Source organism: Barbus barbus (genome assembly GCF_936440315.1).
Source record: "Barbus barbus genome assembly, chromosome: 12".
NCBI classification, from domain to species: domain Eukaryota; kingdom Metazoa; phylum Chordata; class Actinopteri; order Cypriniformes; family Cyprinidae; genus Barbus; species Barbus barbus.
In genome coordinates this window covers 30,980,891-31,007,149 of record NC_136740.1, presented here as the reverse complement: position 1 = coordinate 31,007,149, position 26,259 = coordinate 30,980,891, and the positions used below count along the sequence as shown (strand labels likewise).

The 26,259-nt window shown below is 34.9% G+C and overlaps 1 protein-coding gene across 2 annotated transcripts in view; it reads right to left on the bottom strand.

Annotated features, from left to right (window-relative positions):
- The window catches only part of LOC306878076 (mannosyl-oligosaccharide 1,2-alpha-mannosidase IA-like), a 224,818-nt gene that overhangs the window by 21,684 nt on the left and 176,875 nt on the right, over window positions 1-26,259 (bottom strand). The window contains exon 5 of one of the 2 annotated variants that reach the window (XM_079430174.1): window positions 575-669. In XM_079430174.1, the coding sequence (XP_079286300.1) occupies window positions 575-669 (95 nt within the window). The remainder of the gene's footprint in view (window positions 1-574; window positions 670-26,259) is intronic. The other variant, XM_079430173.1, reaches the window with a different exon arrangement.

The following is a 26,259-nucleotide window of genomic DNA, read 5'->3' as shown; positions in this document are numbered from 1 at the left end:
CAGCACAACTGTTTTCAACATTGATAAATGTGATCATGTGACACTGAAGACTGGAGTAATGATGCTGAAAATTCAGCTTTGAACAAGGAAATAAATTACATTTGAACACACATTCACACAGAAAACTATTTATTTTTAATTCTAATAATATTTCAAATTTTTGCAGTTTTTACTGTATTTGTAATCAAATAAATGCAGCCTCGGTGAGCAGAAGAGTCTTCTCCCCAAAATCAGGGCACTAACCAGCAGGGTAAGCGTCATAATAAGAGCGCGCTGGCAGTGACGTGTGTTCGGTCTGTCATCATGACTAACCTGAGCGCCACATCGGAGCCCTCTTTCTCCCAGCCCATCTGCGGGACAGGCTCCTGTTACTCATCTAACTGGAATTAGCGTGAGAATCAGTTAATTAAATTTGCCTGCAGTTGTCAGAGCGAGCTGGTGGGCTAATGGAAGCCAGGTGGGCGGCAGGAGTGCCAGGAAGCGTCTCTTTCTCTCAGAAAGCCAGAAAGAAAGCCTAATATTTGAGACATATGGCTTTGTGAATGGAACGGTGGAAGCTGCGTCAGATGCTCACCTGCCCAGGTTAATGACTCCTCTGGGAATGCCGGTGGGCGTGTTGAAGGCGGGTAACAACTTCTCGCCCAGCTCCAGCACCTTCTGCTTAAATATCTGCAAAAAACAAACCAGAAGAGCAAACTGTCAGCAACTAGGATACACATCTATGAAGGCGTTTCCTCACATTCACGTGCTTCCTCAACTCTCATGCATTCACGTTTGCTGTATTTTCCTCACATACACTCCACATGAGATCAACGCATCGACTAATAAAATTCTTCATCTATATCATGATTCACTGATGCTTTTTGAAAGAAATGACTAGTTTTATTCAGCAAGGATGCATTAAATTGATCCAAAGTGACAGTAAAGACATTTATAATGTTACAAAAGTCAAATAAATGCAGTTTGAAATGTCTAATTAATCAAAGAATCCTGAAAAATAAAATGCATCACAGTTTCCACAAAAATATGAAGCAGCACAACTGTTTTAAACACTGATAATAATCATCATAAATGTCTCTTGAGCAGCAAATCAGCATATTAAAATGATTTCTGAAGGATCATGTGACACTGAAGACTCGAGTAATGATGCTGAAAATTCAGCTTTGATCACAGAAATAAATTACATTTCACAATATATTCACATAGAAAACAGTTATTTTAAATTGTAATAAAATGTCAATTTTACTATATTTATTGCTCAAATAATTGCAGCTTTGTTGAGCATAAAAGACTTACACACAAACTTGTATTGCACATTAGAGAGTCCAAATGATCAGAATAATTAAAAATTAATAATAATTAGTTTGTTTCAAAATAACAATTGATATTCATTAAATAAGGAGGAAAAAAATTGATTTTAGCTGTCTGAGGTGCAGAAAACTTGCACTAGAGCTTATTGTCCTTGTTAAATACACCCACAATGGACTTTCAAACATCTTGAACCCAAACAAACCAGTTTAGCATCCATTAAGTGCCAGCAGCTTCTGTGACAAGGTCATCTTCAAAACTGGATTAAACTCAACATTGTGCAGCAGAATGAAACCGAGTGCAGATCACTGAGATCTCAAGACGCGTTTTTAACGCTCATGACGGCAATAACACATAAAGACAGCTGGAAATACGGCTGGTGACAGAGATATTTCTCTCCGAGCTCTTTTTAGTGGTGCTTGCTAAGGCTAAGGCAAGGTCTCACTATTATTTCTACGATTTAGGTTGAGGGATTTGAACAAACCTATAAATCTAAGTATTAAACTTTAGAGTGTAACTCGTCCCATATCAGACTGACGATTTTCACCTGGTGGGCGATAAAATGGGTGTAAAAAAATCCCATAGACTTGTACTGAAGTAGAGACACAAGATCAGAATATCACATGACTCTTCTCACTTGATACAGTAAAACCATATAGCAACCATTCAGTGAATGAGTTTGCAGTCTGTACTAAATATGATGCAATAAATGGATTGGCAAAATAATGACAGAAAATGTCTTTCCATTGAGTCATATAAACAAAGACAATGTGATAGTATAGGATTCACAAACAAATCAAAAGAATCATTGAGACCAGTGGAGTCTGACTACTGAACGAATGATTCTTATGAGTCAGTTCTTTTAATGAATAGTTCAAAAGAGAATCCTTTACTGAACTGAATCAATTAGAAGGAATCAACATCAATGAACTGCACCGAAGTTATCATTATTTTCAGTGAAGCAAGTTTTGCATCAGTATCAATACTGTCTCTATAGCTTTGTGTTGTTAAAGATGAACATTTGCTGATATTCAAAAGCACGATTGCATATAACTTATAGTTTAAACACAATATTGCCAGTAACTTTGTCTTTTTTTTCTGAAAGAAAAATAGTTGAACAAATCAAAAATGTTGTGCATCTACGAGCAACATACAGCATGAGTAGGTGGTGTTTAGTTTCTGAATGAATCACAAATCGGTTAAGGAAATGATTCAATGACTCAATTATACAGACAGTCACTTGTTTGGTTCCTGACTGAATCAGTATGACTGAATCAGGTGAATGAATGAATTAATTAATGACTCATTCATGAAGACAGTGCTGCCAGCTTCTGGTGTAACTAACTGAAATAAATGAAAATAAATAAAATATTATAAAATATATATGCTACATACCCACAAGGATTATTACAGTTACCTAAAGCTAAAGCCAGAAAAAATAGTTAGTGTTAACAGAAATAAAACAAACATAAACAAATAAAAAAACTTATTAACTCAGCTAGCTGCCAATGCAAAATTTCAAGTACTAAGATAACTAAAATTAAACTAAAACGTGTCACAATGTCTGGTTGGTGTACCCATGTAAGACCACTAGAGGGCACGCTTCTTTATTGTGTCGGTTTCTCTGGACTTCAGTTCCCATCACCCTTTGACTATCAAGTCTCATTACATTCAGCTGTGTCTCAATTACCTTGTTAACTCATCCACATATAAACCTGGTTTTCTTTGTCTTTGGTTGCTGGTTTATTGTTTTCTGTTACTCTGTTTTGCCCTTATTTGGATTACACTTTGTTTTTGGACTCTTTAATAAATGCTGCACTTGAATCTTATTATTTTGGTGTTTTCTGTGACAAAATTAATAGCTAAAAAATATAAAGTATGCAGACCGAAAAGAAAAAAAAAAGACACACACAGAGACAAATAACTATAAACCTTAACCAAACTTAAAGTGAAACACACACACACACAGTATGAGTAGTAGGTGGTGTTTAGTTTCTGAATGAATCATAAATCGCTTAAGGAAATGATTCAATGACTCAATCATACATGAGAAATTTTACATTGGCATTGCATTGGCAACTAGCTAAAATTAAAGAATTTTAAGTTTTATATATACTTATTTATATATATATATATATATATATATATATATATAATAGACACTATTATTTATAACTATATATAACAGACACATACATGTTTTTATGTACAGTATCCAGCGTATGAATGTATATATATATGGAGAGAAACATGATGCATACATACAATGATACATACACACACTTATGTTTTTTGTCCTTATCCTAAAAACAAATCTGAGTTTGTGGATGGCCATTGAGTGCAGTCTTTGTCGCCAGCAAAAGGTCAAACTTCTGCCTCCTCAGAAGCATTGGGCTCTGGAGAGACATGCGATGCCCTCTGCTAGAAAAGGGGCAGCACATCTCCTGCTTAATGCATTTGTGCAGCGCGAAATGAGGGCTGAGATGAGAAGGACAGGAGAAGAGCAACCTGATTGGCCCCCTGTGCTCGTATCAGAGAGATCACTAATGACCCATAGCTGGAGACACCAACTCCAGCAGAATCACATCTGTAAGGCTTCTCCTGCCACACACTAACATATTAAAGGAGTAGTGCAACCAGAAATGAAACTTTTGTCCTTATTTACTTGCCCTCATGTCATTCCAAATGCATGCATTTCTTGTTTATAAAATAAAGCTGAAATGAAATGGATGCTTTAAGGCTCCGAAATTATAACACAGCATCATAAAAGCATGATGATGTACAGATATGACTTATGCAATACCCTGAAGAAAAAGACAAAAAAAAAGATGTAGGATTTACTCTGAAACTATTTTCACACAGGATAATAATGACAAAGAAAGGGCAACTAACAGAATTAAATGTGCAATTTTAGGTAGAAAGATTAATTTTTACTACGATTTATGCTTTATTTAACAACTTTTTTTTTCAGCGTATGTTAACCCTCTGGTGCTCTTCAGTAATTTTTGACTGAATTTTTATTTATTTGTAATATTATTATTTTTTACATCGGAATGGTATGAAACTTAAAGGTTTTGGTACTTGATATGAGGGATAAATAAATAAATAAGAAAAACATGAATTATTCGAAAAGGTTAAGCGGTCCTGAAAAAACGAACACTTATACTCTTCGTGGTCAAAAATAATCATGTTGGAGTCAATTATTATTATTATTTGTTTTTTAGATATCAACCTTGTATTTGGAACATAGCTTGTTTATATTTATGGCTTTCATTTTCTCACAGTTTTAGAGTAAAACATGATTTGGAAAATATATATTTCATATACATTTAAAAATAGTATTTTTGTGCATTTTTCAAAAAAATAAACCTAAACTTCAATAAACAAACTTTTTTCTTTAACCTTTTTCACTTCATCAGTAATCTTCTTTAAAAAGAGACCAAACTGAAGTCTGTGTTCCAAAGCATTTAAGATTTACAACAGTTTAAGTTGTATTCAATTTAAATAATAAAAAAACAGTGGATTAATTTCATTGAATTAAAAAAAGGTCATTTTTGTCTGCAACACAAGGAGCACCAGAGGATTCAAAATCTTCATTTCAGGATGCTTATGCACAGCGCAGGTGCATAAGCAATGGAAAAGGCCATTTACTGTCAAATAACATCAGATTGAAGGCTTCACCTCCAGAAAACAAACAGCGGTAGAAGATGAAGCCGTAAATGATCAGCTCCCACGAGGAATAACTGATGCAACTCACACATTTATGTATTAGCTGAATAAACGCAGAGGACCATGGGACGTCATTTAGACGCTGCAGCGCATATAATGCTGCGGCTAATATAAAGACCAAAGCAGCTTCGTGAAACGTCCACACGTTAATGATGTGGATAAAAGAAAATGGAAAATGCACCAAATAGAGTTGTTTATGGAGTGCGAACTTTAGTAATCAAAAACAACGATTGCTTTCTGACTTTATCAAGAGTTCATTTAAAAGCAATTCAGGATGTCTGTGCAGGAGACAAGACAGAGACAACGCATTAATGCTGTTAAAAACTTCAGCTTGGGTTATTTCAACAGGGTCCTCACAGAAAACAGCAGAATTATTGTAAAGAATATATAATAAATATCACATATATATAGGAAACTTGTCTATGACCTGCCAGCATAATGTGACTTAATATTTTAATAATAATAATATTTTAATTATTATTATTATTATGATCATTAATAATAATTGTTAACATCAGGAATAACAATATCTATTATCTATACATATATAAACTTAAAAAATATAATTATTTAATATATTATTATATATATTTTTTAATATGAGTTTCACTAGTGTAATATAGTTTCTCCTATGGAGTGAGAGTATCAGATTCTTGATTTGAGTTTAGTTTCAGTCATTAATGAACCTGTCGTATAAGGGCTGCTTGAAGTTTGAGCAGTAAAACATCACACCTTCCCTTCTAGCCGAGATCCATCCAGTGCATTTCACTTCCACCTTCCCTCACACGGCCATCTAACGGATGCTTTCAATACGGCAGCTCTTTTAACAAGGCTGCAAAAAGGCTGGAGTCAGGCAGACTGTCAGCTTCTATTTCTCAGATTCAGCAAACGTCTGCTGCGACTCTCATCGCTGAATGATGCTCAGACGAGCCTCGACATGATCACAGTCCTGCTTCATTACACGTCATGATGAACTTCAGGAACTTTCACTGTCAACTGTCATTAAAATTTAATTTATGGAATTTATTTACCATTAACATATACTATACATACAGTGAGGTCAATAAGTATTTGATCACCCTGTGATTTTGCAAGTTCTCTTACTTAGAAATCATGGAGGGGTCTACAATTTTCAGCATAGGTGCATTTCCACTGTGAGAGACAGAATCTAAAAATAAAAATCCGGAAATCACATTGTATGATTTTTTAACAATTTATTTGTGAATTACTGTGTCAAATAAGTATTTGATCACTTGCTTATCCGCCAGATTTCTGACCCTCAAAGACCTGTTATTTTGCTTTTAAATAGTCCAGCTACACTCTGCTCGTGATTCTAAATTAATAGCACCTGTTTGAGGTCGTTAGCTGTCATAAAGACACCTGCGCACCCCACAATCAGCCAAAGTCTAAGTAGCAACATGGGCAAAACCAAAGAGCTGTCAAAAGACACAAGAGACAAAATTGTAGACCTTCACAAAGCTGGAAAGGGCTACGGGGCAATTGCCAAGCAGCTTGGTGAAAAAAGAACAACTGTTGGAGCAATTGTCAGAAAATGGAAGAGGCTAATGATGACTGTCAATGTCCCTCGGACTGGGGCCCCACGGAAGATCTCTCCTCGTGGGGTATCAATGATGCTAAGAATGGTGAAAAATCAGCCCAGAACTACACGGGAGGAGCTGGTCCATGCCTTGAAGAGAGCTGAGACCATCGTTTCCAAGGCTACTCTCAGTAATACACTAAGACGTCATGGTTTAAAATCTTGCATCGCACGGAAGGTTCCCCTGCTTAAGTCAGCCCATGTCCAGGCCCGTCTGAAGTTTGCCATGGACCATCTGGATGATCCAGAGGAGACATGGGAGAAAATCCTGTGGTCAGATGAGACCAAAGTAGAACTTTTTGGTCTTAACTCCATTCGCCGTGTTTGGAGGAAGAAGAATGATGAGTATCATCCCAATAATACCATACCTACAGTGAAGCACGGGGCTGGAAGCATCATGTTCTGGGGGTGTTTTTCTGCACAGGGGACAGGACGACTGCACTGTATTAAGGAGAGGATGAACGGGGCCATGTATTGTGACATATTGGGCAAAAACCTCCTTCCCTCAGTCAGAGCATTAAAGATGGGTCATGGCTGGGTCTTCCAACATGACAATGACCCAAAGCACACAGCCAGGAAAACCAAGGAGTGGCTCCATAAGAAGCATATCAAGGTTCTGGAGTGGCCTAGCCAGTCTCCAGACCTAAGTCCAATAGAAAATCTTTGGAGGGAGCTGAAACTCCATGTTGCTCAGCAACAGCCCCAAAACCTGACAGATCTAGAAAAGATCTGTATGGAGGAGTGGGCCAAAATCCCTCCTGCAGTGTGTGCAAACCTGCTCAAGAACTACAGGAACCGTTTGACCTCTGTAATTGTTAACAAAGGCTTCTGTACCAAATATTAACATTTTTTGACTCAAGTGATCAAATACTTATTTGACACAGTAATTGTTTCATTTTTGCAATATCGATTATTTTCTCATCCAATTTTTTGAGGAGACACTGCCTCCCTTGCCCCTGATATATACATAATATATATATGTGACCCTGGAGCACAAAAGCAGTCTTAAGTCGCTGGGGTATATTTGTAGCAATAGCCAAAAATACATTTTATGGGTCAAAATTATCAATTTTTCTTTTATGCCAAAAATCATTAAGATATTAAGTAAAGATCATGTTCAATGAAGATATTTTGTCAATTTCCTACTGTAAATATATCAAAACTTCATTTTTGATTAGTAATATGCATTGCTAAGAACTTCATTTGAACAACTTTAAAGGTGATTTTCTCAATATTTAGATTTTTTGCACCCTCAGATTCCCAAATAGTTGTATCTCAGCCAAATATTGTCTGATCCTAACAAACCATACATCAACGGGAAGCTTATGTATTCAGCTTTCAGAAAAATTGACACTTAAGACTGGTTTTGTGGTCCAGGGTCACACACATATACACATATATATATATATATATATATATATATATATATATATATATATATATAGTAACAAATGATTACTGTATATCATTTGACGTTATGTAATTTGTAAAAGACGACATGCTAAAATCCATCGAAAACTATTGAAAACAGCATTTTGTTCGTGCTTTCATAATAATTATGTAGATTTTGTAATTATACATAAACCTCTCATTTTTTTATGCTTCAAACTAGAATAAAAACAATTTGCCAACAACAGGGTAAGAAAAACAAACTTAATTCAAAACACATCCCAAAACAAAACTAAACAAAAACAAATTCTTAATAACTCATGCAATGTTTCTTCTCCAGCAAACTGATCTTGTTTTTTAAGGATGTTTAGATATATTTTCTGGAAAAATATAGTCCAAAATAATAATAATATTTTTTTTTTTGATAAATAGCCCCCTTCAGGCTCTTGCACGTCTCCTCCGGTGGCTCTATTCTGCGCTCGCTCTGCTTCAGTGGAGATGCTCTCAGACGCGGTTTTGGAAAAAGGGCACCAAAAATCCACTCCAGCTGAATTCCTGAGGGACGATGGTTTGGCTTTTCCACAGAGAGACGCACTCGGCTACAGACTGAAGGAAATGTCAGCGTTCAGCGTTGTTGTGAGCTGCTGATGTGTAATTATGGTTGCTGTATTACAGACGCGACATGACAGAGCTGGTAAAGCCTCGGGGAGCCTTTCTGATGACTACAGCACAAAAACCTCAGACGCACATTACCCATCAGCCCCTTCAGCTCGTTAGAGCCAAATGTCTGTGGTTTACTCAACAAAGACACGGAAAAAAACACTGGAACAAATAACAAGACAGGAAATACAAGTTAAATATTATTGGTGAGGTTTAAATAAAGATGCAGATGTTGTGCTTTGATTTTCCGAAGTCTTTTCACTTCATGGTTTTAATAGGCACTTTATGAGAGAAAAGAGTTATGAAAAATATTGTCATAATATTATCAGCTTGGCAATAAAAAAAGTCACTTTGCAAGGTTTTCACTGTTTCATTCGAGAAAAACTACTGTCAAACACACACTGAAACTCAAAGAGCTTCACAACAAACCAACAAAATAAAAGTTTGATTTAAGTTGAAGAAATTATGACTGAAATACCTGTATAATACTATTGTACACTAAGAAGTATTTCTCAAAGTATAATAAGAATAATAATTTAAGGAATATTGGACAACTAAGATATTTTTTCATCCATTTGATTTTATACAGTCCTGTTGTGCCGCGTCTAATTTGACAAAAAACAAAACTGAAATATTTTGTTGTAAATTAATATATTTTCATTAGATTACATTTTAAAAGATTGACTATTAAACTTTGATTAATCCATTTCATTAGACACCATTTTCAATGATAAATTAGTATTAAATCATAAAATAGAAACAATTAAATTGAAAACACACAATTTGTGGGAAAATAAAATGAATTTATGGGGGCCACAATTATTATAATTACAATTATTATTATTTTTTAAAAACAAGGTATGTTTACATTTATTCTCAAGGTCTAACGAACACGTGGAAAGCGTTTATTTGCAAAAAGTTAATGGTAACTGAACATAAGTATTAATATTGTATGAAATGGAAAAACGTTTTTTTATATATTTTTGTCCATATCACCTAGTCCTACAGTAGCCTAACACATTTTTATTCTACATGGAGAAAATTGCTATGTTTGAGAGCACATGCCCAGATGAATATGATTCACTACATTATATATAATTACCAGACACTGAGTAAATTCATCATGGCTGATTGCAAATAATGCGTATCAATCTACGGCATCAGTAAGTGAACATTTCTGCTTATAGATGATGCTGCATCTGCGGTACTGAGTCAGAAACAAAAACATAACGAGTGGAGATCAATGGACGGGCATGAGGGAGAATCAGGACTTTTCCCGCTGGGTTAGTAGTCTGGTCTGACTGTCAAAACTACATTTAGAGATAAAGATGAAATATACAGAGATCTCAAAGGGGGTTTAAGTTCAGAGATCTTCAGTCTGACCCATTTAAGTGACAGATCCTGGTGACAGACGTCATTTTCTCAGACATTCTGTGCACGGCTCTTCTCTAGCACACATTCAGAGCGGATCTGAACACAGTCTTCCATGAATAAAACAGATATAACTCACCTCAAAATACAGTGAACATGACTATATGAGAAAGAAAGAGTATGTAGAGTGATTAAACACATGAAACTATAGATCTACTAAAGCGGTTACCAAAGACAACAGTTCAGCATCATTACTCTCGTTTTATCAAGTCACATTTTATTGTAGTGTAATTGTGCTTCACATGTCTTTCTGCTTTCAAATCTTGACTCATTTAAATCAAGGACACGTCAGAATAACTGTAGTAATATTTCCAGATAAACACTGAAGCAGCTGGGCTTTACTCGATTTCAGTGCGTCTCAAATCTGATCATCAGGATCTTTTGAGGAGCGTTTGTTTCCAGAAGCTTTACTTTCTCTGTTCCTCAGCGGAGGAATGATCTTCACAAGCCTCCAAAACATCTCACATCTTCTGAGGAGCGTTTATTTCTTCATCTCTCGATCAGCATTGCATTGCTTTATATGTTTGGATCATTTCAATCTCAGTACTAAGACATATTATTGGAGATACAGAGTGACTACTGATATTTAGATCATTGTAAGCATCTGCTGCACTGTTATAAAGATGACTGATTTACATTACAAGCATCAGAATTTCATCACTTTTTTTCCATATACAGTAAATATCAGCATCTGCACCAGATTTCATTTTTTTATTTTTCTCAGTTTGGGCTTCAGAATAAAACTGAGCTGTTCTCTCCTCCATATTCTCACTTTATCAGCACTTGCATATTATTGCTCTTTTGTTGGTTTCGATTGCTTCTATTGTCCTCATTTGTAAGTAGCTTTGGATAAAAGCATCTGCTAAATGACTAAATGTAAATGTCAAGCTTTACAGGGCTAAACTGAAAAATCCACTGATAAGCAAAACTGTGCAAGATAATTACAAGATTAAGACAAAACTGTGCAAAATTAAGACATTTTGAATAAAAGAGCATTTTTTTTGTGGCGCTGCCAGATTATGCTTTAAATGTGTTTTTATATCCTTAAATATATAAATATGTTTTGTCTTTTAAGATATATATATTAAATTATATATAAATTATAATAATTATAAATATATTGTATATATAAAATGTATACATAAATATAAAAAAATGACATATTACTTCAAATATAAAATATGTAAAATATATAATTATGTAAAATAAATATATAAAAATATATAAAAAAATATAGCCTGCTTTTCATTAATTATTCTTTAAATCTGAATAAAGTCTAATGAAATAATAAAAAAAAAACTGTGCAAGTGCAATATGCCTAAATACACTCCAGGTGTGTTCTCTAGCATTAAGACTGAGGTTTAAGGATATTTTGAGTATTATTTCTGCAGTGTAGGAGCTGATAAGATCCAGGTAAAGATTTATCAAGCTCCACCTGATGCTGTGACCCGACTCTTTAGGAGCATATTGCAGATGGTTGTGTTGTGCAGCAGCGTGGCGGAGGTGAAGGCGAGCGACGGAGCTGATATCACGCAGGTGACGCGTGGTTTTGATGCAGCAGCAGAACAAAGCCACACGATACATCCGCTGCCTGTTTACCAGCTTGTAAATCTGGAGTCTTTGTTCTGGGTGACGTTTGGGCTCAACATGCGGTGCATTATTCATGACGCTACAGCTGAAACTTTATTTCAGCGCTCAAGAACAGAATCAGATCAATTAGACAAAAAAACAACAACCAGAAAGTCAGATATAGACGGGTTCTGCTATTTATGTCTTTTCCTGTTATGGTATTACAGAGCATCTCTCGCTGTATTATGCAGAGAAAAACATCAGCGGGACCGCAGCGTTTCCTTCCCACCTAATTAGCGCTGTGGAGGATGGCATGCGTCTATGAGGATGCACCGGGATAAATGATGCTCCTCCGGGGTGCGTTAGATGAGAGATTTTAATGACTGACACACACAATAACCATAAATCACAGCAGATGATAGAGAGAATCACACCAAATCTCTTTCGTCTTTTAATGAATGTAAAAACATGGCAAGATCATGTCCAGGTTGTATTTCACTACAAAGTCAAAAGAAAAAAGGAAAACAATATTTTAAATATATATATGAAAAATAAATTCCATCTTTGAAAGAACAATTTATTAGAACAATTTAATTAATATATAATATAATTAAATATATTTTAGTTTAGTTATATATGTATCTTTAGTTATACATCTAATAAAATTAAAAAGTATTATTACAGTAATTATTGTACTGCATTATTATGTTATAGTTTAAAAAATATATTTTAGTAAAATGAAGCATGTTTTAATTACCATTAAAAGTAAAAAAAATTGAAAAATGTATTTATATAAATATATCTATTTATATAGGGTAGAGTGGGGGAAAACTCCCCTTTTAAGGATTTTTTCCTGTGAAACTAAAGTTAAATGTGTTCAGAAAGTTCATAGTTTTAGTGACTATGGCATAAATTATAAAACAAGTATGAAAAATGTCCAGAGTTTTCAATGTTATTAGATTTTTAATATTTTTATTTGTACCAAGGGGTGTGTATATATATATATATATATATACACACACAATACTATAAGAAAATAACCAATAGAGAACTATGGTATGACATTTTAAAAATGATTTAAAACAACAATAAAAGGATTATGTAATATCATTAAATACATTTTTGTGTGACCGTTTGCATTCTTGTGTTAAAATTGTCAAACGAGGTTTTGGAGTGACTCTAATCTACTTTCCAAGAGTTTCCTGGCAGAATACAGGACAGTCATTTAACTGAAGTGAAGCTGAGCTCCTCCGATAAACACGCAACTCAGCGCCTTCACGTTTCTATCGCTCGACTGAAGAAGAAAACCCCTCCAAACTCAATTATGAGCAGATTTTCACACTATTTACCAGAGATGAATGGATGACACAGTTTGATGCTATTTCACAAATCCCATTTCAGGTCCTTCTAAAGAAAAAAAAACCGAGTATTGCACACAAGACTCATGAAAACGTCAATCCCATGAGCAACGTGGGAGAAAGACTGAAATATGAACACATGGCTAGAAGCTTTCGGCTTCATTCTCAAGTAAGTAAGAGTGGGCGTTATGACCAGAATCACAGTATGAGTAATTTATGCCACCATATATATGGAAATTGAATGGAATTCTTCCATGTGTCGCCCTGCCATGTAAATACTGTAAAACAGTCCTGCCACTGTTAGCTGTTTAAATATATCTATGGCTATTTGGTAAGCCACGTTTATTTATATAGCAGCTCATTTCACTTACAGTAGTAATTCAGAGTGCTTTTTAGAAAGAAGGAGGAAAAATAAAAGACAACAAAATTAAATCAGAAAATAATTAAAGAATAAATATATATAAAAAAAGCTTTATCAAAAATAATTAAAAAACATAAAAATGAAAGAAAAAGCACATAGTAAAAAGTAAATAAAAATAATCCCATGCATTGCAATCATGAAATGCACCAGTGTTTGTTATATTAGAGATGTGCAAGACTAGTTGAATAAAAATGTTGCTGCTGCAAGTTGAATTATTGTAATTATTACTTTTTTTACACATTTGTTTTTCACTTTCAAGTTCAAATTACAGTCACTGTAAAATTTAAAATGATTATATTAGTTAGAATGTTTTTTATTAATATAAAACATGAATTATAGTAATTTAATATAATATTAATTGCATTATAAATATATATTATCTGTTTATATTCTGTTGCATTTTAAAATGAATTATTATTTTGAAAACAATATATTAATGTATTATAAATTTTATTGATATATTTAAAAAAAAAATACTAATATATTATTAACATAACATACATCAATACATTATTACTATTTATATAATTGATTTTATTTTGGCTAACTTTCAGTTGATGATTTCTGTTTATAAATATATATTGATAATATTAAAATATAGTATTATATTATTATATATACTATTAATATTTTATTTTGGCTAATTTTTATTTGACGAATTCTACTTATAACATGAAACTGAGTGGTACATTTTAAAATTAATATTAAATATTTTATATATTATAAATATCATTATTTATATTTTTTATGTATTATTTTTATGAGTTATTTGAGGAATTTTGTTTATAAAAGGCTATTGAGTGGCACAGCTTTATCTGAATATTTTATTTTGAAAATCAATATATAGCATTATATTATTAATATTATTATTTACTATGAATATATTATTTTAACTATTTTTTTTTTAGGAATCCTATTTATAACAAGCTACTGAGTGGTGCATTTTAAAATTAAAATATTATTTTGAAAATAATATATTATTTTGTATAACGTTTATCTTTATAACATGCTAAAGAGTGGTACATTTTAAAATGAATATATTAATTTATTGGTCCTGCAATGCCTATTTTAATAAACAGATCTGTATTGGCGATGATTAAGTGAATGCTCAAGTTTAATGATCCTATGCTCATTTTTCAGCAACATTCAGTATAGTATATGATGGTTTGATTCATAAATGAAGTACTTTCTTTCAAATGGATCACATTTGGTTTGTTAGACTAGCTAACAACTATCTGAACAATACAGATCCTCTACCGTCACACCGGCCTTTTCTCAAGCCCTTCACTCTCTGTGTGGCACAGATGGACGCAGGGAGAAAACGTCTGGGGTGACAAGTCATTAACACGTGTATCCGTGTGCCACTGTAACGTGGGTTAAAATCCGTAGGCGAGCAGCTGTCGCCGGTCAAACCCAATCTAACGCCAAAACAGATTTGTGCTTAAAAATAATACAAGCAAAGACCAAAGCCTTGCCGCTTTCAGCTTAGCCACGCATTATCAGCCGTCTGTGGCGTTCTCTCTCGCTCGGCCGTTTTAAACGTGGTTCCTCTCCGGGTCAGATGACTGATAATCTGATGCTGTCAGGCCAAGCACAACCTCCTTTCTGTCCTCGCCAGGCTTATTTGCACCTTCGTTCCCTCTCGCTGTTAGAAAACCCCCAGGGCTCTTGGAAGTAATACCCTCTTTTTATACTTCGCAGCACAGAGCAGCGTCTGCGGAGAAGCCTGCGCTAATGATTCATGACTCTAATCCATACAACAGAATCAATTCAGAAGAGCAATATGGACACGTGCAGAGATCGGCTGTGAAGTGCTGGAGTGGGATGAAAACTCCTGGGGAAAATGTGATTTTTGCCACAGACAGGGATGAGACGTCTGAACACAAAACACTGCAGGACTGAGTTACGCTACAGTAACACGAGAAACTACAGAGCAAACATTAAAGGTTGTTGAAGTTTTGCTTTTCCAAATTTAATAGGCTATGTAAACATCCTCAAAATTACATTGGAAAGCAAAACTGCACAAGACAATAATTGAACCTGTAAATACCTGTAAAACAACTTACTTTCTTCAGCAGAACATACAAGGAGACATTTTAAAGTAAGGGATTGTTGTTATTGAAGCTTAAAAAAAATGCTGCAAAAGCAACAACAACAACAATAATAATTATTATAAACAACAATGCAACATTAATAATATTTTTATTTACAATGTATTATTAATAATTCATTATTATTATTATTATTATTCAAAAGTACAATAGTAATATTATTTATTGATAATAATAATTCATTATTATTATTATTATTATTCAAAAGTATAATGCAACATTAATAATATGATTAATTTATGTACAGTTTATTATTAATAATTAATCATCATCATCATCCTCATCATTATTATCATTCAAAAGAGTGATTCAAGCACAATATTAATATTTATTGATCTATAAATTATTATTAACATTATTAAAGTACAAGGCAATATTAATTATATTATCTATTAATTTATAATGTTTAATAATAATAATAACAAGAATTCAATAAAAATAATATCAAATAGAATTTATAGCAGGTGCCTTTGTTAGTTGATTAGTTAATTAAGTGCTTGCGGATTATCAATTTATCATATTCCGAGTACATGTAGTTCTTCTTTCTGCATAACAAGAGAAAAGCACAGATGAAGCACGTGATTTTCTCCGCACTGCTCCCAGCCGGAGCGAGAACACAGCAGGAGTTCAGGAGAGCGATGGGCTGGTGACTTATTCATGGTTCTGCTGAATTCAGTCCAGCGCTGTGTTCTCAAACAAAGGCCTGCAGGTGAAGCTGAATAATGCGTTTGATAGTCTCTGGCCCGGAGAGATGCAGGTCTCAATGCTGCAGTCTGATTCTGATGCTGAACACACTGCGATTGCTGCACCAATTACCGGCAGCATTCCTTATTCCCTGCATTCACTGCTAGTCAAAAACCCGCTGACGGACACAGATCGATGGCTCACCCGGCCATTTGCTGCATCTTGTGTTGTGTTTACAATCAGCCGGAAATGTGGGCTGAACCGACTGACCCGAGCTGATACACAGCAGGAGCGCATCAACGTGGCAGCTGTCCGTCACAGCCAATCACATCGCGCTGACAGCTCCGGCGGTGCGTTCACTTCAGCGAGGTGTTGACAAACATAGCCAGAGCGGCCAGAACCAGCTCACATTGTTAATTAGCCCGCTGAGAGACTCTCTGTGCAGATCATTCCACTCACCTCGACTAAAACAAGAGCTGAATTCAGTTGAGTTTGTTAGGAAAGGCAATTAAACAACCGGCAGCCACATCGATCATACTATACGCTCAAGCAGGTGTCACTTCAGAGTCTCCTGACAGTTCAGGTTATCAGGAACACTTTGGGTCTGAAAGCGTAACAAGCGTGGGACTGAACTACAACTGCAGCGCCAAAAACCCAATAGCAGAATCTAGACATAAAAATAGAATTTTAAATTTTGGATGAATAAACCAAAAGCAGGTGTGTACACTTTTGTTGAGCACAAAAGAAGATACTTTAAAGAATGTTGGTAATCAAGCAGTTGACGGTAGCCATTGACTTCCATAGTTTGAAAAAAAAAAAAAAAGAAAATACAATGCAAGTCAATGGCTACCAGCAACTGTTTGGTTACCAACATTCATTAAAATATCTTTTGTGTTCAACAGATGAAAGAAACTCATACAGATTTGGAACAACTTGAGCGTGAGTAAATGTCAATTTTCATTTTTGGGTGAACTGTCCCTTTAAAGGTCTTCATGGCAAACCTTCAAAATAAAAGTTTGGTTTAATTTGAAGAAATTGTGACAGAAATATATTATTATTGTATAATGTGTGAGGGTAATAATAACAACACCAACATTAATCATAACACCAATAACTATAATAATAATAACAATAATACAATTAACCTTTTTTAAGGTATAATCACACTTTTCTTTCTTTCCATGTTTTAATTTTAATAGTGAACCTGGTGTTGTGCAAAACTTTTTGCTAAAAATTTTCATTTGATTAAAAGATAAATTAAATTAATATTTTATGCCTTCATCTGTTTAACAGGAAAATTAAAATAAATGAACATACAAAATTTGTGAAAAAACAAAACATTCCATAGGGCCCTATTAGTGTAAAAAATATAAACCAATTAAGTTGCTTTATGAATATAATTAATTAGATTTTTTGATTATTAAAATGGAATGAAACCATTAAAATGGAATCCAGAAAAATAAAATCAGAGGTGTAAATCGCATTGGATAGAAACACGGCAGTCTTTGGCTGTGAATGAACGGCACGTGAAGTGCTCATTAGCAGCTCAACACCAGACCACGCTACCTGTCCGGTCTTTCACGGATCACATGACTTCTGTACAGTGACAGCAGGAGGAAAACAACCTCGTTGGCAGTAGCCTCAGGGAGTAACACTAAAAGTAGCAACGTGTCTAACTTAACTATCCCAAGCTACTATTACCAACATGCAGCAGTGTAGAGTGATAAAACACAGTGCTGAGCTGAAGTCAGACTACAGCTGAGCGGACTGAGAACGAAATCAACACACTCGCTCATTCACAGTTTCACATGAATCAGCTCATTTGGTTCAAATGATTCATCGGTCAAAACTCCCCACTTCTGTGTCATTTAGAGAGAGGCATGTTGGGAAGACAGAGCAAACAGATGAGGTGTCACCTGAGATTAATGAGTGCTTGGTTTTCACAGGAGGACATAAAGGAGAGCAGGGTGGCTTGAGTCGTTCAGCACTCTTGAAATCATATCATCTCTTGCTGCTCAAATGAGGCTTTTATGATGCTTGGCTCCAGACAATCAGAACATGGCACATGAAAACCCAAACACTGCCAGATGGACGGACTGATAGAATGATAGAGGGAAGGATAGATAGAACTATAGATTAATGGACGGACAGACAGACAGACAGATAGATAGACAGATCGATCGATCACTGGATGGATGGATGAATAGAACGATAGAATGATAGATGATGGAAATATAGAATGATGAATGGACTGAATGATAGAATGATGGACAGATGAATGGAGGGAAGGAAAGAAAGAAAGATGGATCAATCGATTGAACGACAGAATGATGGACAGATGGATGGATGGAAGGAAAGAAAGAAAGAAAGATGGATCGATGGATTGAACGACAGAAAGATGGACAGATGGATGGATGGAAAGAAAGAAAGATGGATCGATGGATTGAACGACAAAGATGGACAGATGGATGGAAAGAAAGATGGATCGATGGATTGAACGACAGAAAGATGGACAGATGGATGGATGGAAAGAAAGAAAGATGGATCGATGGATTGAACGACAAAGATGGACAGATGGATGGAAAGAAAGATGGATCGATGGATGGAAAGAAAGATGGATCGATGGATTGAATGACAAAAAGATGGACAGATGGATGGATGGAAAGAAAGAAAGATGGATCTATGGATTGATCGATAGAATGATTGATAGACGGATTGAATGATAGAATGATGAATGAAACAATAGAATGATGGAAGGACGGATGAAAAGATATAATGATGGATAGATGGATCGACGATAGATGATGGATGGCTAGATAGAACAATTGATTAATAAATGAATGGATGGATGATAGATGGACAGAATAATAGATGGATGGATAGATGGATGAATGAATGAATGGTGCATGGATGGATACATGACAGATGGATAGATTTACATTTACATTTATTCATTTAGCTGACGCTTTTATCCAAAGCGACTTACAATTGCTATATATGTCAGAGGTCGCACGCCTCTGGAGCAACTAGGGGTTAAGTGTCTTGCTCAGGGACACATTGGTGTCTCACAGTGGATTCGAACCCGGGTCTCTCACACCAAAGGCATGTGTCTTATCCACTGCGCCATCACCACCCCTTGAATGATAGATGATGGGTAGATTGATAGCTCGAACAAAAGAGAGAAATGGATGGATGAACACACACACACACACACACACACGTAAATGTATACCAGGTCTCTGTAGAGTGTGTTCTACATTATTCTCTCGAGTGCTTGTCTTGCAGTGGTTCTCCTGACTCGTGTATCAGGATAAACCTGTGGGATTATCAGTCCACGCTGCATCTCTTCACTCTCTAGTCATGCAGAACACTGCTCATAATTAACCGCCCTTTAAAGGACAGAGGAAGAAGAAAAACCTGGACAAAGTTAAAAGGGTCGCCGCATGTCTGACTGAGCCAGGGAGAAAGAGAGACATAAAAAGAGAGAAAGTGGAACGACAGAAAATGAAAGAAAAGCAGTGTGCAGTATGTTAATCAAATGATTTTTTTGGAAGCAGTATCAGTGCCAGGGGAGAAGTGACTCAAACCCGTACCCTTAAAATGCTGTCTAGGGCCCTGTGAATTTAACCCTCTGGTGCTTTTCAGTGATTTCTGAATTTACTGTATAAAGTGGAATGTCACTGAAATTGGCAAAAAATCAAAAGTACGTCAGTACAGATCGAAATGTGATATGGACTAGTGTCTGTGAATATTAAACCATAAAAGACTATTTAAATATGAATCCTGCATGTTCTGCGTGTCTCTGTGTGGTGTCATTTACTACACGCATAGGCTACTGACGCCGTAATATACGAGTACATGAACTCATGAATATAATCTCTAGAACTGCTTTGAGTCACTTCATGAACATTTTACAAGTTTTTTGTTTTTTTGAGAAAAACAATCATCATATCATACACGGACAGAAGCGTAAAGGTCTTCACAGCAACCCGACAAAATAAAAGTTTGGTTTAACTTAAAGAAACTGTGACAGAAATACATTACTTAATGCAATGATAGTACTACTACTACCACCAAAATTATTTAAAAAAATTTTTTTTATCTAATACAATCAAATCTCCTCAAATTAAATACAAAATATTAAATTAAAAACATTATCAGACTAAAATAAAGTACATTGATTTCATTGAAATAAATAATTAAATAAATTCTGTCATTTTTGACGTCCACGCGAACAACACCAGAGGTTTAAGTGACGACCCTGTTTGGATATAATGAATAAAGAAAACTATTTTACACCATAACTATAAATTATAATATTCCAGAACCACCAAGGAGAGTCTATAATACCTGGAGAGAGTTATACAGCATAAGACAGCTGAAGAAAATGACACCATGACAATCCATGCACAGTCTCAAGCTCTTCACCAATGACTATAGTAAAAGCACTGAAGTTCAAACTGTCCATAAAAACAAACCTCTGCTCCACAACACACACGAGACATCGACACCAGCGCAGCATCTCAGAGCAGATCGTGTAAGCGCTCATCACGAGTGCTTCATCAGGACGCCACTCTCTGATTTGGCCTGATTAATGTCATTAAGCCGACATGATTCACAGTAAGAACACTCAGAAGCGGAGGTAAACAAATACATGTTTGAATCTGACGGAAACACACCCTTCACTTCAAACTCATCAAAGAGGAGAAATATCACCACAGGATGTGTCAGTCTGATGATGGATGGTGCAGCGAGTAAAGGGCAGCCTTCGATCCGAACGCTCCAGTGATGAGGAAAACATCTAGTGGTCAGTGTTTGAAGCTGGACCGTGGTAAAAATGCTCATCATTTAAAAACTACATATAAAAAGAGTGTTTTATTTTGTGCACTCACTGATGTATTTCAAATTTTAAATGGTAATGCTTTACAACATTTGCTAACATTATACACTTCTATAATCACATTTAATAACATTTCAACATCCACTAATGCATTAAGATCAGAGGTTGTTTTGTTAATACTATTGAATGGTCCTGAGCGAACATGAAAAATTGTATTTTTATTAACTAAAATTAACAAATCTTTAATAAATACTGTAACAAATCTATTGCTAGTTAATGCATAGTTAACTAATATATACTAACTTATTGTAAAGTGTTACCATTTTAATTAATACATTTTACAATATATTATAAAACATTAGATATGTTATAAAATTGTTTACATGTACACATATTCTTTTGTGTATTGATGTATTTCATGTAAAAAAATTTTTTTTATACATTTCATAGCATCTTATGTCCAATATAATGTAAATATATTAAAATAATAAATTGTGATGTGTGTATATTAAAAATATTTTATTAAGATATTACCAATTATTTACTGTTTTATTTTTTAATGTTACATTCTATGACACAATATAATAAAAATACAATATTACATTAACATACTGTAACAAAAATAAAATGATAAATTATGATATGTGTGTGTGTGTATTGAAGTGACTGAGATCTTATCAAATATATACTGTTTTACTTTTTAATTTTTACTGTACATTATATAATAAAAAAATACAATGTTATAACATTTTAACATTTGAAAAAATAGGTTTATAAATTAAATATCAACATACAAAAGTACATTTCGTATTTGTTTATATAATGTTTTTTCCAGAAGAGAGAGAATGGAAATGTTAAGTGCATAAATGTGTTTAAAGTGAATTTAGACACCTTTGAGTAATCTAACAAAAAAGAGACATGAAATAAAAGCCACAAACCTTACATTTGTATTTATTTCATGCTTTTCAGTATTTAACACTTTAAAGCAGCTAAATTGCTAAATAAAAGCTGCTATGTTTTTAGGCATTGAAGAACAACACTGTTATTTACTGTATTAATTATGCTACACACTCATTTATATAACTGAAGTGAAAACAGTGCTAAACATTGATAAACAGTTCACCATGTAAAATGTGTAGCAGGGAATTTGGGAATTCATTTAGTTTCCATTTACTTCCATCCTCATCAACTCAACACAAACAACTAAGATTTAAACAAGGGCCCTCAAATGTAATTACACACACACACACACACACACACACACACACACACACACACACACACACGCGCGCACACACACGGTTTAACTGGACATGTAATGTCATTATCTTGCTTTGTTTCCATCCATTAGAGCTCAGGCTCTTAACTGTCTTCCTAAGCACTGTATGCTTTTATGAAATCTCTAATTAATCGTCTCTTCAGGCCTGTGACCCCAGAGGTCCGTCTTGTTTACTCGCTGTCGAGCTGTTGGAAAACTTATCAGACCCTCTAATAGAAACCCTCACTGCAGCGGGCCAAAATAAGGCAACTCGCTGCGCCATTCTCGAAATTTACAACACCTCACAACGAAAATAAAGCAGACAGCGAGCTAAATAAATGCTCTGATATAGTACGGTAGGGGCGGACAGCGTGAAATGATATCATATATAAAAATATGACTTACATCATATATAAATTCATAGCAATAAATTGCAATAGTTTTTTTTTGGCCAGAAAATTGAACCCCAAAAATGTTAAATGTACAGAACTCTTCAAATGTTTTGGATTTTTAAATATTATAAAACACTCTTCTGCTCACCAAAGTTGCATTTCTTTGATCAAATATACAGTAAAACAGCTAAATTGTGAAATATTATTACAATTTCAAAGAATTGTTTTCTATGTAGATCTATTGTAAAATGTAATTTATTTCTGTGATGCGCAGCTGTATTTTCAGCATCATTACTCAAGTCTTCAGTGTCACATGATCCTTCAGAAATCATACTAATATACTGATTTACTGCTCAACAAACATTTCTGATTATTATCAATGTTAAAACCAGTTTTTGCAGCTTAATATTTTGTGGAAACATTTATTCAGGATTATTTTATGAACAAAGTTCAAAAGAACAATTTATTTGAAACAGAAATCATTTATAAAATTGTCTTTAATGTCACTTTTGATCAATTTAATGCATATTTACTTAATAAAAGCATACATTTCTAATGGTAGTATATTACAGTTTCCACAAAACTATTCCGCAGCACAACTGTGTTCAACATTGATAATAATCAGAAATGTTTCTTGAGCAGTAAATCAGCATATTAGAATGATTTCTGAAGATCATGTGACTCTGAAGACTGGAGTAATGATGCTGAAAATACAGCTTTGATCACAGAAATAAATTATATTTTACAATAGATCTAAATAGAAAGCAAATCTTTGAAATTGTAATAATATTTCACAATTTTACTGTTTTTTTTTTCTTAAAATCGATGCAGCCTTGGAGAGCAGAAGAGACCTCATTAAAAACATTTGAAAATTGTTATGCATCTTTTGACAAGTACCCTTTTTCACTTTAGAAATGGTAGGTATTTTATCTCATTATTTTCTCCTTATCATTTAGAATCAGATTTGATGCAGCACAACTAAATCTAGACCCTGTGGAAGCACCCAGTCCTGTATTACGGGTATTGAGTGATTTGGAGACAGAGCCACGAGGGACATCACAACAAATGTGTCACGGTCCTTTTGTTCGGCTTGTTTCCCATCTCAACCTCCTATTTCAAGGTTGCCATAGCAACACAAGAGTCATGCACTGCAGTCAACAGCATTTGCCAAACTAAACAAATCTTCCGACAGCGTTTCAGCCATTTCTCCTTGACCCAAAAGGAAGCACGAATTTCAGCTCAGACACCAACAGTAGGCATTAATTTCATGATAAAGGCTGTGGAAATTTTGAATGTTAGTGAATGTTTAGCAACGTTTCCGTCAAATTAAATGAATATTCAAGATGTTAAAGTCACATTGGCATTGAGTTTTTTTGGTCAAGCAAACACACCGGCTTGACCAAGCCGAGGAATGAGTGTCCATTTGCAACTCTTTTGGGACAGTTGCAAATGTCAAATGTGGCTTATGAGACGTTTTCTTCAGATAATTTTGTTAGAGAAAGACAAATACATGTTGCAAACACCTCAGTAGTGGCTGCGCTGATGTAATCAACCAATTCTGGCAGACAAATCGTCCCACAGATGATCTGCTTGGATGAGCTATAGACACGTCTTGGCGTTCACTGCATCAGCTGGCAGACTGCAACAGCATTTTCATAAATCTTGATCATAAAACATGCACAATTATGAATCAATATTATAATTTATTTAGAACATGAGGACTGACTCGACTGCTAAGTATCCTAGCTGCAAAAGCATTGATGAAGAGTTGAGCACGCCAATGATCCTTAAAGGAACAATTCACCCAAAACTAAAATTAGCTGAAAAAGGCTTCACTCTCAGGACATCCGAGATGTAGATGAGTTTGTTTCTTCATCAGATTTAGAGAAATTACATCACTTGCTCAGCAATGGATCCTCTGCAGTGAATGGGTGCCGTCAGAATGAGTGTCCAAACAGCTGATAAAAAAACATCACAATAAATCCACACCAATCCAGTCCATCGGTTAATGCCTTCTAAAGCCATAAACTGTGTGTTTGTAAGAAACAAATCCATCAATAAGACATTTTTAACTTCAAACCATTGCTTCTGGCTAAAATACAAGTCTATAATCCATAATAACGCTTCCTCCAGTGAGACAGTCCATCTCCTGTTGTCTCTCACATCAAAATTCAGCCACATATTTATTTTTGGCTTGTGAACGATGCTTGATCTGTGCAGATTTCTCTCCTGATTCAGACCAGACCACTTTTCACTGGAGAAAGCTATAATATGGAGAGAGGACTGTTTCTTACAAACATGCAGCTTTTTACTTCTCAAAATGACTGGAGTGGTGTGGATTACTTGTGGATTATTGTGATGTTTTGATCAGCTGTTTGGATTGTTTCTGACGGCACCCATTGACTGCACCCAAGTGATGCAATGCTACATTTCTACAAATCTGATGAAGAAACTGATGAAGGGTGAGGACACTTGCAGCAAATTTTCATTTTTGGATGAACTATTCCTTTAACGATGCACTAGGAGTCACCAGGGATTTACCAAAAACAGGGCTATTAATCCATTTTCACGCTAATTGCATGTGACAATCTATGTAAGAACGGTATTGCAAATGCACAAATTTGTTCTCCTCTTGTTGCATGAATGATGTCAAATTATGATCAATAATTGAATATTATATTCTGTAAAAATATGCATAAAAATGCATCCTGAAAATCATGTGCATGTGAACAAATGCATAGCCTCCACCTGCAACATTCCCACATATATTATTATATGATAAGACAGAACAAGTAAAGCACATGAAAAGTTACTCTTTACATAATGCACGGCCAGGGCCACAGGTTGTTGCCCAGGAGATAGGAAAGAAAAAAACCCCGCAATATTACTAAGAAATTGCACACAGCTGTTGGGGTCTCATTGATTTATATGATCGAAGACAACACCGGTTTTCCTTCCCCTGCAGGACTCGACACATCAAAGCCAGCTCACTTTAACTACAGGAAAAAATGGAGCTGCAGAAGTTGATTTCATTGAGCGACACTCTTTCAATTACAGTTGCTCTGATCCCTGAGAAAGCCTCCAACGAGGAAGCTACAGGGGTCAGACAAGAGCTTCAAAACAACACGAGATGTGGTGAGGAGGGAGTTTCCTTCCTTGTCAGCCTTAAAAGAGCAATGCAACTGTGCCACGAGACTGCTGCTAAACCCGTAGCTCCCTTCCACATATTTAACCTTTACGAATGCGAAGTTGATTTCCCTCCAGCAACACAATCCAGCATGAAGTTCATCTAACTGTCACAGAAAGACTCTGTTCCTAACTCAAGGATCAGACGCTGCATAGACTAGACGCTGGTGCAGATTCTGCAAAAGTGCATCAATGCTGTATGTGCAAAAGTGCAGCTCATGAGCACCTTCTGAAACCTAAAATGTCAAACGAGACTTCTTACCATCTTATGGAGAAAAAAAATAAATAAAAAAATCTATGAAAATTATGCGAGTTGTTCCATGATA